Genomic DNA, 15,478 nt, shown 5'->3' on the forward strand with positions numbered 1-15,478 from the left:
ATGGGCATTACATTCTGACTATTTATTTAGAATGAATTGTTTTGGTTTAACTGGTTGGAGAAAACTTGAAAATTGAACAGATTAAACCGTGATTTGCGGTTTTGACATGATGTGTCTGCTTTTGTCCTAAAATTAGAAGAAAATGCGATTTGAAAGAAATGACATTGTCGAAGTAAAATAAAATAGGAGTTTGTGCAATTTTGTTTCTCATTGGAGACCAGCTACACAGTGTCACTTTAATTTGGTTGGACTAAAATGAGTGGGGCATTGTTAATTACTTTCACTTTCTCATTGCTTTGTTTCCATACCATGTCCTTCTTCATCAGTGTGTATTAGCTACTTTATTTCTGGTTTTGATTGCTTCATTAGTGAGGTAATTAATCATGAGCTTCTGCTATGGGTAACATGAGCAATGCTTTATGGCTATCATTCAGTCTAAGATAACTTCTTTTCTTTTTTTGTTTCACCATTTCTAGACCACCCAATTTTGACGGAGTTTTAAGAACTATTACTTCTAGATCCAGTTATTATTGCATAAGAGCTTTTGCTGTAAACAGCAAATTCAAACTCTTAAATATAGTGTCTCCCTCCCCAAATTAACTTACGTGTAGAGTGTTTTGAAATAATTTTTTAACTTTTTGAAATAATAAAGCTTAGAAGAAACAAATTAGTAAAAGAACATGGCCCACGGTAAACCATTTATCTTACTTTCTCGTTATCATTTTTTATTGTTGACCATATTCATATAAAAATTAGTTATTTTATGAGTGTCACTTTGTATTTAATCAAGTTTATTTATATTTTGCAGTTTTTAAAAATTGCCAAGCAGAAGTAAACAATAAAAATAAGGTGCACTAAAAAAGAGTTGTTGTCACTAGAAAATAGTCATTGAATGTCAATTATTCAATCCCCTAACCTAATGAGTTCTAAATGACAATCTTTCATTTTCCTAGGATATGTCAACATAATTGGCAATTTTAACTTTTAAGTGATCTTCTTGCAAGTAATGATTTTTATATGACTTTAATTTCAAAGCTCACTTTTGGCTTGTAACTAATTTTGCTGCCAGTATGAATGCATAGTGAGTAGTATTAGAGAACAAATTTCACAGTTAGACATAAATACAAAATTACATACGCAAGAAGAAATCAATGTAGATTTAGATTGACTAGTCACTTAAAGATAAAATCTGAGTACCCAATTAAGAAATCGTCCTCAGATACATGTAAATAATGTGGCACATGGCTTATTTGTGTAAACATTTATTAAAAACGTACGAGGAAAGAAGTAAACAAAAAGAATAAGGAAAAGAAAAACCTTCTCTTGGAAGAAAGAATCCAATGAAGGTATTTGATACATTGGCATGGGGTTTCAATAACTCCGAATGCCCACACTCTTCCCACCCACAAATATCATTATCCATTCATTTCATTTTGCTACTGACAAGAAGCTAGGTGGTTAAGCAGTTAGCCTGGTTGTAACTTCCATTTTTTTAATAATTATAGCAGCTTCAATTTTGGATAATAATTTTCCAAAAACATTCTAAGAAAAAGTTCTCAGAAGTTAAAACTAATTTGTATTTAAACCAATTTATAGAAGCTTACTTATATACATTAATTTATCTTGTATGTACAATAATTTAGCTATTGGAAAAAAAATCATTTTTTTATTTATTTTTCTACGAGTAATTATCTAGTTCATTCTTTAAGTAAAAGGTAGACCGTGACCGCTAAGACTATCAGGGAGAAGACAAACAGCTTCCGTGAATATTGAAGTTATTATATATTTAATGTCACTGAATAAAGTTGATTATATCACAGATACCATAAAAATGATCCTAGACTAATTGAACAAACTCTTCTTTACAACACTAAATTGGCTAGCTTGGAGGTTAGGTAGTTTGGGTGGTTGTAACTTGCATTTTAGTTACTCCTTCCAGTAGCTACGTACTATGTTGTGTGTATCCTCAAAGTCCTGCTATGTTGTTTGTATTCGTTTTTTCCCCTCTTTTACCTTTGGGATCAATCAGAAATTGGATCTCAAGTTCGAGGTCATTTTGCCCCAAGATTATGATAAGAATGTTCTTTGTTGAAGAATATAATTCTTCAGAGAAGTTTGATTAACAGATGGCACGTACCGCCATAATGATACGTTGCATTCCATAAAAAACTAATTTACACGACGAGTCCAAGTATTCACTATATTTACTCGGTCTAAGCCTGGTCCACTTAGCACCAAAAATCAAAAACTCCGCATACAGAAAAAGAAAAATACAACTACATTCACAAAGGAAACCTATGCATAAAAAATAAAATACAAATCTACCTGGTTTCCCTTTCTATTCATGCCTCCAAATATTCAGCGAGAAAGAACATTCAATTCTACTAAAACGGCCTCTGAATAACCTCCTATGATTTTGTGTAGAACAAATTGTTAAATCACTCTTCTAACAGCACCAATGAATTCAGTTCAAGCGTTAGTGCACATAGCCAAGAAACAGGTGAATGCAGTCATACCCACAGATTTTAAGATATCAGATCACAAGCTCAGTTCTGTTAAGAAAACAAGGAACTCAGTTTGGACGCAAGTTTGGCAGCCTTGTAGTCATCCCGAAGTTGAATAAATCTGTTGCAATAGCAGATAAATGAACATTTTCATCACCAATCATACGCAACGACATTGATTAATTTGTTCACTGGGATGTTGTGTGTTGGAAAGGGGTGCTTACTAATTACCACCACCACCAAGACTTATCTTAACAGGTGGTGTAAACTACATAATCAGTAAACCTCATTAGACTATCAAAAATAAAGTTTTAGTCAAACCATTTAGACAGAGATATAACTTTCAACAGTTTTCCCTAACATTTTCCTCTATCTTTTTTATATTGAATAATCTTCCATTTGATCCAATTATAATCCTTAATAGTCATCTTAAATAACCAAATTAACTTAGAGCAACCCACAAAGTGTGGCTTCAGTAGTAACCAAGCTTGAATTCAATGGTTAAGCTTGAAGTGTTTGTGTGAAGGGACAATTAATATCCTGATCGGGGATTACTCTCACCCCACACCAAAGACACTTCATGAAACTATTTAAGAGTGTAAGGAAATTGAACAGGAACAGGAAAAGATATATTTTTTTAATATAAATGTCATTATTAGCCATTTTGTAATGATCTGATGGTAATATAATAAGAACAGCCAACAATGAAACATAAAACATTGCATTATTTACAAATACAATGTAATTATTATACCTTTGTGCGTCTTTCCGTATGCTGGGTGTGCCTTCAAACAAAGTCGAAAGGCTCTCAGGAGCAACAATAAATACATTGGCCAGTCTATAGAAAACACTCAGAAGTTAGTATGTAAAAATGGGAGGTGGGGGGATTATGAAAAAAAAAATTGCGTGTCATTCAACTTACATGCCCAACAATTCAAACTTTTCATCAACAGAAGGAGCATTGAAACTACGCAAAAAATCTCCATATTCAGTAATGTCACGCTTCAGTCGCAATCCCCCACTGCAAAGCAATTCATTAGTATACAACAATCAGCAGGATATTATAGAACCAGTTGGTGACAAATATAAAATTCATAATCGGAGACAAAAAGACTTGTCATAAAACCTAAAACAAACCAGTATATGTGCATGACGAAAATAGTTAAAGCCATTATAATAAATACATAAGGTGAAGAAAGAAAATTCAGAAGGATTAATTTGTGATTAGCCTATGTATATTTTTTTCCACATCAAAGCAGTACTTGTTATGGTAATATGTATATACAAGCTAGAGAAAATAAGGAATGTAAGACCCAGGCAATTACCTTGGATTAAAAGTATACTTCTGCCAATGGTTTAGTAGCACCTTGTGCAGGCGATTCCCCTAAAATGACAATTTATCATGTTTTCAATGAAAGTAGGACAAATGAATCAATAATATGGATCCTTCTTCATCAGTAAACATTCATTAGGGACTGAGCTATCACAAACAAGGAAGTAAACAATCAAAAGAACCCACTTTCCCCCATTGGAAAACAAGTAATAGACACTGTCAACTACAAGAAATGAGACATCCAACCAATGAAAGTTTGTTTAAGATCCAAGAACCTTGTGAAGATCATCCTCCTAAATGACTCTGTACAAGCAGCCAACTCCTTCATTCAAAGTCATCAAATCAACATATTCAATGATTAGAAACAACATATCGTACCAATTCAGTCAGGAATGCTTGTTTGTTAAGGCCTTCTAGAGCAGTAAATGCAGATTCCAGCACACGGGAAAGATAAGCAACAACTCTGACACAGGAGACCAAAATATACGTGTTAGTTAGGAATATAAAGTTCGAAAATAAACTAAAAATTAAATGCTGATATCTATTTCAAATAAGATGCAAACTTGGTCCCTCAAATAACATTGACATCTGCAGTGTAGTGTCTAGAATCTACACAGCCTTGCTTGTTTTTAAAACCTAGCAGATTAACATGGGATATCAAGAGTTGATGTTTTGACCAGTCTGATCAACCCATTAAATACAGAAGCTTACCATTAAACCGGTGCTAATGATATACTTAGGCTTTTCCTCCATTATTATACTTGTTTACTAACATAAATTATATTTTTACATAATTTTACATATTCATAGGTATGTAAGCAAACAAACTCAGTTGGACCTTGAATCCTTGAACTGATCCAACTTTTGAAACCTTGCTAAATATACATGAAGAATGAATCATAAAAGTTCAAATGTTCAAACAAAGTAAAAACAACCTAGTTCACGTACACATAGATTTAAATTACAGAAAATTTCAATATCATTAGTACTAAGTAGTTTCAGTTCAAGTTTCAAGAAACATTCACCTTGTGCAGGCACTAGTTGCCCGGTGGTCAGGAGCCATTCCATCATCAGGTGATCGATAATCTGTAGCTTTTTGTTCAGCTGAAAGCAACCGCTCCACCTGTCAAGGGGTTTAAAGTAAAATATTTAAGAGTTTAGGAGTTATGATTCAAACTTGAACAGCAAAAGAGAAAACACAGGAAATACCCAGAACCAGCCCATTTCTATTGGATTTATAGGTAGAACTAACCTCAGCCATGACAGTTTCAATGCACTGTTGCAATCCTTTATAAGCAGCTGCCTCTGCACTTGACATTGCTGTAGCCATTTCCTCACAAGCAGCCGCATGTGCCCCATCAACAGGGAGCAAAAGCCGAGAAATAGAATTAGAAAAATACTGCAGAGAATTACTCATTTCAGTTATAGGATTTGTTAATAGCTAAAAATATCAATTAAAAATCAAGGCTCAAATTGTACTTGTTGAATAATAGCTACACTGCTTCCAGATCGTTGTACAGCAATCATGAAAGATCTGAAACTACTTTCACCAGCAGCAGCAGCAGCCTCTGCCTGCATATCAACAAATTAATCTTAAATATGTCTGGTGAAATGACCTTATATTTTCCGCTTCTATATATACTTTAAAAAGAGCATGCAAAACAATGATGTATTTACAGCAGATGCAGCGGCAGCGGCCACTCTACGGGTAACACTTGTACCCAGCACAAATCTTTCCCTCAAATTAGCTGCCTCTGTCAGGCCGTCTCTAGCCCGTTCAAGCCCATCTGCTATATATTGACTAACCTGTAAAATACACAGAAAATGACCCCTGAATAATGATTTCCAATGCACTAAAGGTATCAAATATCTGAATGCTGACAAAATATGAAACTAACTTACTTGGTCTAGCAGGCAAGTAAAGACCGCTTTTACATTGTTTGCAAGTGTTGCAGGCTGTAAAAGAACACTTTCAAATTATTCATATAAAGAATTAAAATATTGAGTTCATATCAAATTATCAGAGCTTAACTGCCTAAATATTGCTAACTGCCAAACAAAAAACACATTATTATGGAATGATGAATTATTACAAAAATATTTTGATGAATTATAATACAAAGAAAAATCACATTTAGTATAAGTATAACGAGGCTCTTTGATTTTTATACTTCTCCATACAAAAAATTTAGTTTACCAACAAGAAATGAATTTAAATAAGCATATAAAGAACAACCTCACATTATGCTTACCCTAAGCAACTACTACACTGCCCTGTAAAAAAAGGCAAATAACTAATTACCTGGGAAGCAAATAGATTGCATCTTGAGATTGCTTCTTCATTCCAACGCACAAACTCTGTTACAACTGTAACAGATATTTGCTGTTGAGAAGAAACTACTGAAGCTCCTTTTGCACGTCCAATTGACCCAGATGAATCAGATATCTGCATACTTTCGGCTCGCAATTCTTCCACCTGCATTTTTTAGGGACATAAATTTATTGCAATCCAATTCAATTAGTGTTGTAACGTGTAAAATTACTAGTCTGTGCGTTATTTTTTTCTTTGTACAGATTTTATTAGATATATTCCTCTATTAGGATTAATCAGTATGAATTTCCTTATTTGTAGTAACCAAGTTTGATTTGTCCATAATTCTAGTTTAGTTTTAAGTTCAAGTTGTATAAATGGTGAATTGTGTTGTACCTTTGAATCATCATAAAATAATATTCACTTTCCTTCAGACACATAAATCATAGATTCCACTTTCATTGTGACCAACCTAGGCAGGCTTTCACTGCTGCCATCAGTTCCTAAGTGGCACCTTCCGTTGCACTAAGTTTTTCAACCACTGTCCCACCACCTACTTTTAGACCGGCAACATAGCGAATGGACCACTGCCACGAGACTCATCGGTGGAAGCCACATCACATTTCAAGGACATTTTCCCATATTTTGTACAACACACGATTCCCTATTGGCATTCATTTGCATCACTGCTGCAACTGTTGTACTTGTAAATAATCACCACATTACATATTGTGTAGACTAGTCATACCCCCAATTGGTGAAAGGGAGAGCATTCAACTACAACCCTCCTTTACATACAAAGTGTGCATCAAGCTCCTTCACTCCACAATTAATCTTGATCTAATATACAAAGTTACTCAAGATTTGAAATGTGTAGTAAACAGTAGCATTTTTTCCTTCCTATTGTGTCATGCAAGATCTTGTCATAGAGTACACGTGGAACTGATAAGAAATGGGGAAGGTTATACCAATGTGTAGAAGAAAAAGGCAGTGCCAAACTGAATGTGTCCACTCCATGTCATCAGACAAGTTATGAGTTTGTGGCTTCTCAAATTAGACTTCAATGTCGGTGTCTAATGCATCCTCGTTCAGGTAATCTTGACTCTTTAGGCATTGTTCCTCGTATGTTTACTTTAGAGTACATTGAGTCTTTTAATTGTTTGGGGGACCAGCTCCTATATTTTAATTGACAATATTTTTTACAATAATAGAAAAGATGAGTCTTAGAACTTGTTCATTCCAATGTTTGGGGGACCAGCTCCTATTTTCTATAATGCAAAATGGTTTGGTTCTTTATGTGAATGACTAAATTCAGGTTTCGTGAATTCAACTGATGAAAGATTTCTTGGAGGTGTTTAATCTATTCTTGAACTTTTATTACATGGTTAAGAGTCGGTTTGGAAGATCAATTAATCAATTATGCTCAAATAATGGAAAAGAATAACTGAATCAGAATTTTCCTAATTTTCTGCAACAAAACCATATTATTCATAAACTAAGATGTCAATATCTATGGCAAAATGAGTCACTCAAACAGAAAAATTTGCATTTCCCTTGAAGTTATCAAGAATTTTCTATTTCAAATGTTATTGGTGAGAAGTTGTGTTAAGTACCCGAGTAGGACACGTAATATGACACAATCACAGTAGATAGAGAAGACAATGACCGAATGATAATGGACGAATGAATCTCTTTTATTGATGATAATATCTGAATAAACAAAAGTAAACAATAATTGGGAGCATAACCTCCTTCAATTACTTGGGAGCATAACCTCCCTCACAGGACACATAGCCGCCTGTCACAAGACTCAATAATCAAAAGCATAACCCTAACAATAGCCTCTAACTTTATTTATACTAATTATTTCCCACCCATCTTGTGCTAAATCTTTCCCTAGAATATTGTTCTAAATAAAATATTTCCCTAGAAAAAAATATGAATATTGTTCTAAATAAAATATTTCCCTAAAATAAAATCTTTCCCTAGAATAAAATATGAACATTGTTCTAAATAAAATATTTCCCTAGAATATATTTCCTTGAATATCGCTCTAAATATACTAAATATTTCCCGCCTATCCTAACTGCTAGGATAGTAACTTCTTCAACCGGTCGGTTCAGGTTCTTCGCTGCTTCCCACCATTCGGCTCGAGCTCTCACCGCCTTCAGTCGTTCGGCTCGACTCCTCACCGTCTTCCACCGTTCGGCCTGACCCCTCCTCGCCTTCCACCGTTCGGCTTGACCTCTCCTCGCCTTCCACCGTTTGGCTTGACCTCTCTCCGCATTCCACCGTTCGGCTTGACCTCTCTCCGCCTTCCACCGTTCGACCTGACCTTTCTCCGCCTTCCACCGTTCGGCCTGACCTCTCTCTGCTTCCACCGTTCGGCCTTCTCCTTCTCTCCTATACCTTCTTCTCTCATATATCTTGTATCCTAACAAGTTGTTTCAACTGTCACCTATCCAATAAACATGCTAACTACTTAGGTTCTCTATAGTGTTGCCCTAATCCATTATGCAACTTCCCTTCTATTTCTATTTCGAAAGACTTCCACATTATGCCTTTGGTTGTGTTGCCTTCCAGATTGTGATATATTGGATCCTAGGGCAGTCAAATGTAATTGTATCCCCTAAAGTTGCCAAATTTATGTTAGCAATGATGTTGTTGGAAATCCCATATCAACTAGAAATAAGGTCAAATTACTATGTATAAGTGGATGCAAACCTTATCTTATAAGTTGATTTGGTAAGATTGAATTAGGCTTAAAGCCCATTACCTAATATGGTGTCAGAGTCTATCCTAATAAGATTTGTTGAGCCTACTGTGTTATCGGCTATCAAACCACCCACAAATATTTAGTCTCATACTCGAGATGTCCAGTCTTCAGCATGAAAAGGTGTGTTAGAGATTCACATCGACTAGAAACAAGACTAGACTATAGTATATAAGTGAGTACAAAAGAAAAAAGATGTTTCATTATATATCTGTTTGTGTCTAATGTTGACTAAACACCTTGCATGAAACACTAGAGTTTTATATCGGCCATTATTTTATTAAGATTGCCAAACCAGTATAAGAAGCCTTATAACAGGATCAATGGATTCATGCCATGAATAAAAATCATATTTGATGACCTAGAGGCTATGTGAACTATTATTGATAGAAATCACGATTGGTAACCTTGGAGTTGAGTATGAAGTACCTATGAAGTTTCTTTTCTGCAACATGAAAACCACAATTCGGTTCAGAACAATGAGAAAACATGTAGAAATAGGACAGATCTTCATCAAGGAAACAACATATGTTCCCTTTGGAGGTCAGTTGGCAGAGGTGCTAAGAAAACATGGCTACCCACACAGCGACTCCAAGATCTTACTAGCAAGCTATGAGCACTAAACAACCATTAACTAGCCTATGATGTTTTGCAACTTGTAAAGTATGAAGCATGCTGCACATGCATTATTTTTTCTTCATTTAATTATATTTACTTCTTTATTTGGAATGATTGGTCAAGGTTTACTTGTTTGCAATAATCAGGTCTGATTTGAAGTCCCTAATTCTAGCTTAGTTTTTATAAATAGTGATCCTTGTTGTACTCTTTGAATCATCATAAAATCATTTTCCACATATTACAAGTGTAAGGGGAAAGAATTAAAACAATCACAAACCTTCACTTTATATAATTGCCTAAGAGATGCCTGCTCATATTCAGGATATTCATCCTTGTGGCTTGAAAATAGGGACTCGGTTAGACCTGAATAAATAGAGAACTTTCTCACCTAATAAACATTTTGAATATTCTAAATTCATAACAAAGCACATGTGAGTAGCATTTATTAAAAAACTGCTTTATCAGTGGGAATAAAATGAATAATACCAGAATGAAGCATATATATCATTACCTCATATTTCCAAGATGGGTAAGGTGCATAAAATTAAAAAAAGTCAAAAGTCCTAGTCAAAAATTGCCATGAGGTAAGATTATAGTCATATAATAATTATACTTCTAGATCTCACACTTATATTATGAAAGTACAATTGAAAAGCATTTTCAATGATCATGCCCACTATATGACTAAGATTATGTAAGTTTCATTACAAAACCATGTGTAATTGTCAAAAACTACATCTAACAAACAAACATGAGTCCTTCTAGTATCATTTGCATTTATGTTCCAAACCATTATTCCATTTTAAGACGAGTTCACCAGATATCAATTAAGAAATTCAGCATATTTAGAGTTAATTCATTACCCTCAACATCCAAGTCACCACATCCTACAGCTTGTAGATCTCTTGCTAGTTCTCGGGTCTTTTCATATGCCACTGCCAGCATTCGAAGATACTGAAACCTCAAATCAAATCACATTGGCATCAGCCTTGTGTCTAAACTGACTCTTGGATGATAATAATGAAGGAAGTTGGATAATTGTACTCACTAATAGGAGCCCACCTTCCTCCATGGAAGGTAAATTAACAAGAGATGGCTTCTCTAACAGTTTGTCCAAAAGGGCAGTGATTCGCTGCTCTAAAACTCGCTGCATAAAGAATTATGAGAGCATTGGTTTCTGTGAATACAGTAAACTATACAACTTCTAGGCCACAATATTTGTTGAAGACCATGTTTTCGGGTACCTGAACTAAAATTGACATAACTTCACTTGGTGTGGGGAATACAGCTGTGATTGTTGCAGCCTCTTTTCGAACAGTATCTGTAAAAAACTACTGTCAATCATTGCTTCTGTCAGGAAATATTATTTTACTAACAGCAGAAAGTATATTTCAAACCTGTGATTTCTTTGTACAAGGAGGAAAGCCCTCGAGCAACATTATTAGGGCTCCCTTGGGCACCCTGTTCACCTAGAACCAGCTTAGTGTCTGCATTCATCACTTCAACATCAATAAACATTGGCCGTGTTGCCACATAATGTTGCATGGCACTTGTACCCCTGTTGAACTGCATTACAAGTAGTAATTTAGCTAAATAGATGCACTCGTTCACCAAAACATCAATATTTAATATGTAAGTAATGCACTCAACCAGTGAATCTACTTATTTCCATTATAAGCAAGTAAGCAAAATATAATGCAAGCATAAGAGACAAAGTAGAAACATTTGAAAGCAATTCTTCAAACAACTGCACTGTATAATCATAAATTGAAGCTTGGACTCTTTTTAAAATGTGTTAAATTTCAAATACAATTTCATAAACACACAGGCCAACTAAAGTAACATTAAATTCCATTTAGTATTTGCAATTATACAACATCTAGAAAATCACAAAGTACAATGCAATTTAAGCAAAAGGAAGACCGATACACCTTTACCCTCAAATTTAAAACTAGACGTTTTTATTACTTAGTGCTGGAATTAACCAGAGAATTATCATAAACAATGGACAAATGAGAGAGAGGGATGAAAAGGGAAGTAGCAATGAAAATGAGATAATAGAAAAAGTGACAAACGATGACCAAAAAGAAAATCCTCAAAGGTATGGGAAACCAGGAAGCAAGCACAGCCTCCATTTGATGTAGTGGCTATTAGACTGAAATTGATATTGACAAGTCAAACAACAGATATCCAACTATGGAACTTAAGAATTATAAACTATATAAAATAAAAAAGTAATACAAGGCTGCCAAAAACCCATGAACATAAAAGAGCGATGATATCAGGTACTGTTTCTATGACGAACAATTCATAACTTTTCTTGGTTTGATTTTACCAATGAAACAATCCAAGTTATCTGAATAATGGCGGTAGTAATATGGGAAACTGACACAGGGATTATAGGGGAAAGGAAAGGGATGGAATTATGTAAACAAAACTTTCTTACCTGAGACAAAATTTTGGCACACTCGGCCATGGTGGTCAATTCTCTTTTCTGTGATGCTGCATCAAACCGAGAGAGCAATCTATTCTCCAGTTCTGCAGAAATGGTGAAAATATTATCAAACATTTATTACTAAAGAAACCCAAAACGCAATTTTAACATTCATGGGCAGCCACTAAATATTTTGGTTGTAACCTTATGTAAGATCAGTTAATCCAAAAATATCAGCATGTTCTTATATTTTAAAAGGCAAGAAGCAAGATTCTGAACATTCACCCTGGTAACGAGGAAAGGTAGAATTGGGCTGGTAATGAATTGTGTCCCTCAAGGCTAGGTTAAGTCATTTGCTACAGATCTTATTAGGTGAAAAAAAGGTAGTAAACAAAATTTTCATGCAATTTAAGTCCTCAATCTTGCTCACATTTGGCTCACCAAATTGAAGAAAGATAATAACACTTGATAAAGGCAGATGTGCTTAAATCTAGAACCCTGTCATTCCGACACAAAAAGGCAGGAATGCCTAAGGAAAATTAAATATGAGCCCCACACTGTTTAGTATTTGGAATTCTAGATGGCCATAGTAACAACTACAGTAAAAGCCAGAAGATCATAAAAAGGTGTTACATGACAATTAAGCCTGATTAGAGAGACTTTAGATGAAGAAGCTGTTTCGTACGTACAGAAATCTGTCAACATCATTGATAAACAAAATTGTGTCTTGAAATTCAATCTAAACATAGTTATTAATCTTTTAAAGGATGTTGACCATTCTATCTGCAACAGAAGAAAGCAGACAACCGCACAGATTACGACATTCTTAGATTGAATAATGTACTTTGCCAGTCACAATATTCTTGAAGAAAAAGGGACTATAATATTGCAGTTTTAACAGGAAATGCGCAGAACTATAATTATCTTAATTATTCTGTTTGACAGAAACATGTGATAAGCTAACGTGTCCATATTTTTCAGAAAAAAAAAAAATCACCATTGCAGTATTCCTGCAAATTAGCAACTGCAACTTCTAATCCTCTGCTAGCAGTTGCATTTCCCATAGTTGATGGGACAGGTATTCCATGTCTTCCAATATCTTCTTCAGCAAATGACCCTGAAAATAGACAGTATTAGCATAGAATTGACATAATTTGGTTAAAGCAATATAGAAATGAAAAAGCATCTCAATTCTTACGTAATTTCTGGGCAATCGAAGCAGCCTCGGCAACACGGCTATCATCAGAAAAAAGAGGTGAAAGCTCCATCAGATCGCCTGGGCTGCTGTTGAACTCCATTAAATACTGCAGAAAAAATCAACCATTGGTAAAATTCCTTAACATGAACAATTATAGAAACCAAATGAACCAACTGAAATACTTTTATCAACTCAATTGTTTGACTGGCGGTTTCTCGCTGAGCATCTGCACTCTGAAAAAATAAAACAGTACTAGAAATGAGATTATATTTCAAAGACAAAGGAGGAATTGACCTACCAATAAAACATAATAATACAAACAAATGTGAGACTTCAATCCATCCCATCAAACATAGTTGGACCATGGAAGAACTCTCTACCTGGAGATGATCACCTATCTTTGCAGCTGTCTGGCCAACACTTGAAATTCGCGAATCTAACCTGGCAAAGCTATCAAACAATCCATCCACACCTTTCTCTAGCTGAAAAGGAAATAAAAAAATGCACAAAAATTAAACATTCGATCCCAACAGATCACTCCGGCCTAGTTAGATAGCAGGGTATAAAAGATCTTCATTCTAAAAAATGGCAAAATTAGAACTAACAAATGTAATTTTTAAAAGAAATAATCACTAGGGTAAGGGAAATAATATATACCCCCACGGAACTTATACAGTAAAAAAGTATTGCAATTTTTTTTGGTGGTTTGAGACCATGTTTAATAGGATTACTATAAGCGAAAAAGTTCTTGCTCCAAATATTTAATGCAACCAAAATACCTAAGGCTCAAACTCTAGAATACCAATAAGCTACAACAACCTCACACCCATTGACTCAAATGCTCTGCAGCGACAATTGTAAATTTTCGCATAACACAAACCAAGTATATTCAATACTCACCTCAGAAAGTGTCTTTCGATGCTTAGAGTCTTGGACTGAGACATCTTTCTTAAGATTGTAGAGTCTCCCATCAATCTTCCAACCAAAACACAACAACAATAAAATCAAGACCTCAAAAAAAAAAGGCTACTAATCGATAGAGGAAGGAAAACCTGTTTACGAAGCTCAAGCAGCTCCTTGCAAGAATCCTTGAACAACGACAAGAGTTTCTCAACCTCAGGGAACAACGGACTCGCAACTACCTGCGAGGAGTACTTGGCCGCATCGGACGGCACTCGGCGATGCCCGTTCGGCTGGGAATCTCCGCCCTCCCCTTCCGCATCCTCCGATTTGAACGCCGGAAGAAGCTCGCCCACGAGGTTCCCAAACAACTCGTCAAACGAGAAGTCTCCCTAACACAGAAACAGCAACATCCAGATCAACAACACGTTCCTTCAATCATCGAAACCGAAATTCTCTTTAAGCTGAATCAGCGAACGTACCTTGAAATCTTCGATGTCGAGAATAAGAGGGAAGGAGGTACCCGACGATGAGTTTTTGGAGGGCTTGCCGGCTTCATCTCTAGGCTCTCTCATGACGAAGGAAGTGGAGCGAGTCAATGTGCTTCGATTTGGCGAAACTGTGATAGGAGATTGGGAAATGCGATCTTCTTCTTCTTCTTCGGTTGTATCGTTATGTTATGGAGTTTTTTGTTTGAAAGTGTAACTGGAAAAGTGAAAACCCTCTGAGTGGAGGGACACGTTGGAATGGATCGATCGATGACGAAGGAGCGACAACGAACACGGTGGAAGGAAGCTGGATGGAATATCGCAACGGCAGAAAATTGTTAAAAAAATAAAATTCTACTATTTTAATTGAATATTCAATTTTTTCATGTTTAAAAACTTTTATTTTTCTTTTTATCACTTTTCTAACCCACGACTTGATCTCACTATTTTTTTATAATATGTGAAATGGTACTTCATTTTACACAGATATTTATTTTATATTATATTCAAATTTATGATAAATAAATAATTTTGGAATTCAAAAGAATTGATAACCCTCGTTTTTGGAATTCCCCCAATGTAGATTAGATAAAAGTAAAGCATGAAGTTCATCTCTCTCTCTTGGTTTTTCTTTTGTGTGTTTTATTTTTTTCTAGCAATAATATGTGACCATTAGAAGTGGCAAATCAATTCCAGAAAACCAAATTGTTAAAAATATATTGAATTAAAAAGTACTATGTTTGAATTAAATAGAAAATTAGTTCAGATTAATTGAATTAAACTATTTTTTATCAATGGAATTGAATTGAAGTACTTTTCAAAAAAACAAGTAAAAAAGTTAATTAATAGATAGAAAATATTTATATATACAATAAAATTAAAATATTAATACATATTTAAATATAAGTTGTATTATAAA

The 15,478-nt window shown here is 34.8% G+C and overlaps 1 protein-coding gene across 1 annotated transcript; it reads right to left on the reverse strand.

Annotated features, from left to right (window-relative positions):
- Positions 1-2,134: 2,134 nt before the first annotated feature.
- Positions 2,135-14,905, reverse strand: LOC108346402 (exocyst complex component SEC10b). The gene is made up of 24 exons (XM_052868568.1): positions 14,554-14,905; positions 14,224-14,463; positions 14,072-14,146; positions 13,552-13,653; positions 13,354-13,404; positions 13,172-13,277; positions 12,971-13,090; positions 11,986-12,077; positions 10,937-11,105; positions 10,784-10,860; positions 10,588-10,686; positions 10,403-10,493; positions 9,817-9,902; positions 6,140-6,313; positions 5,740-5,793; positions 5,515-5,643; positions 5,317-5,409; positions 5,090-5,236; positions 4,863-4,960; positions 4,216-4,300; positions 3,830-3,888; positions 3,427-3,525; positions 3,259-3,342; positions 2,135-2,625 (listed from the first exon to the last, which is right to left on the reverse strand). Exons 1-24 carry the CDS (start codon positions 14,644-14,646, stop codon positions 2,556-2,558), a joined length of 2,493 nt encoding a protein of 830 aa, XP_052724528.1. The 5' UTR covers positions 14,647-14,905; the 3' UTR covers positions 2,135-2,555.
- Positions 14,906-15,478: the final 573 nt, after the last annotated feature.

This window comes from Vigna angularis, chromosome 9 (assembly GCF_016808095.1).
Source record: "Vigna angularis cultivar LongXiaoDou No.4 chromosome 9, ASM1680809v1, whole genome shotgun sequence".
Lineage (NCBI taxonomy): Eukaryota > Viridiplantae > Streptophyta > Magnoliopsida > Fabales > Fabaceae > Vigna > Vigna angularis.

What these genes read in the sequence shown, in the direction of transcription:
- LOC108346402 (XM_052868568.1), bottom strand. Translation starts at nt 14,646, where the DNA reads ATGAGAGAGCCTAGAGATGAAGCCGGCAAGCCCTCCAAAAACTCATCG. An exon ending in AGATAGGTGATCATCTCCAG is followed by an intron (nt 13,405 to 13,551) that starts GTAGAGAGTTCT and finishes TTATTTTTTCAG; the next exon opens with AGTGCAGATGCTCAGCGAGA. An exon ending in AAACAATTGAGTTGATAAAA is followed by an intron (nt 13,278 to 13,353) that starts GTATTTCAGTTG and finishes TTTTTTCTGCAG; the next exon opens with TATTTAATGGAGTTCAACAG.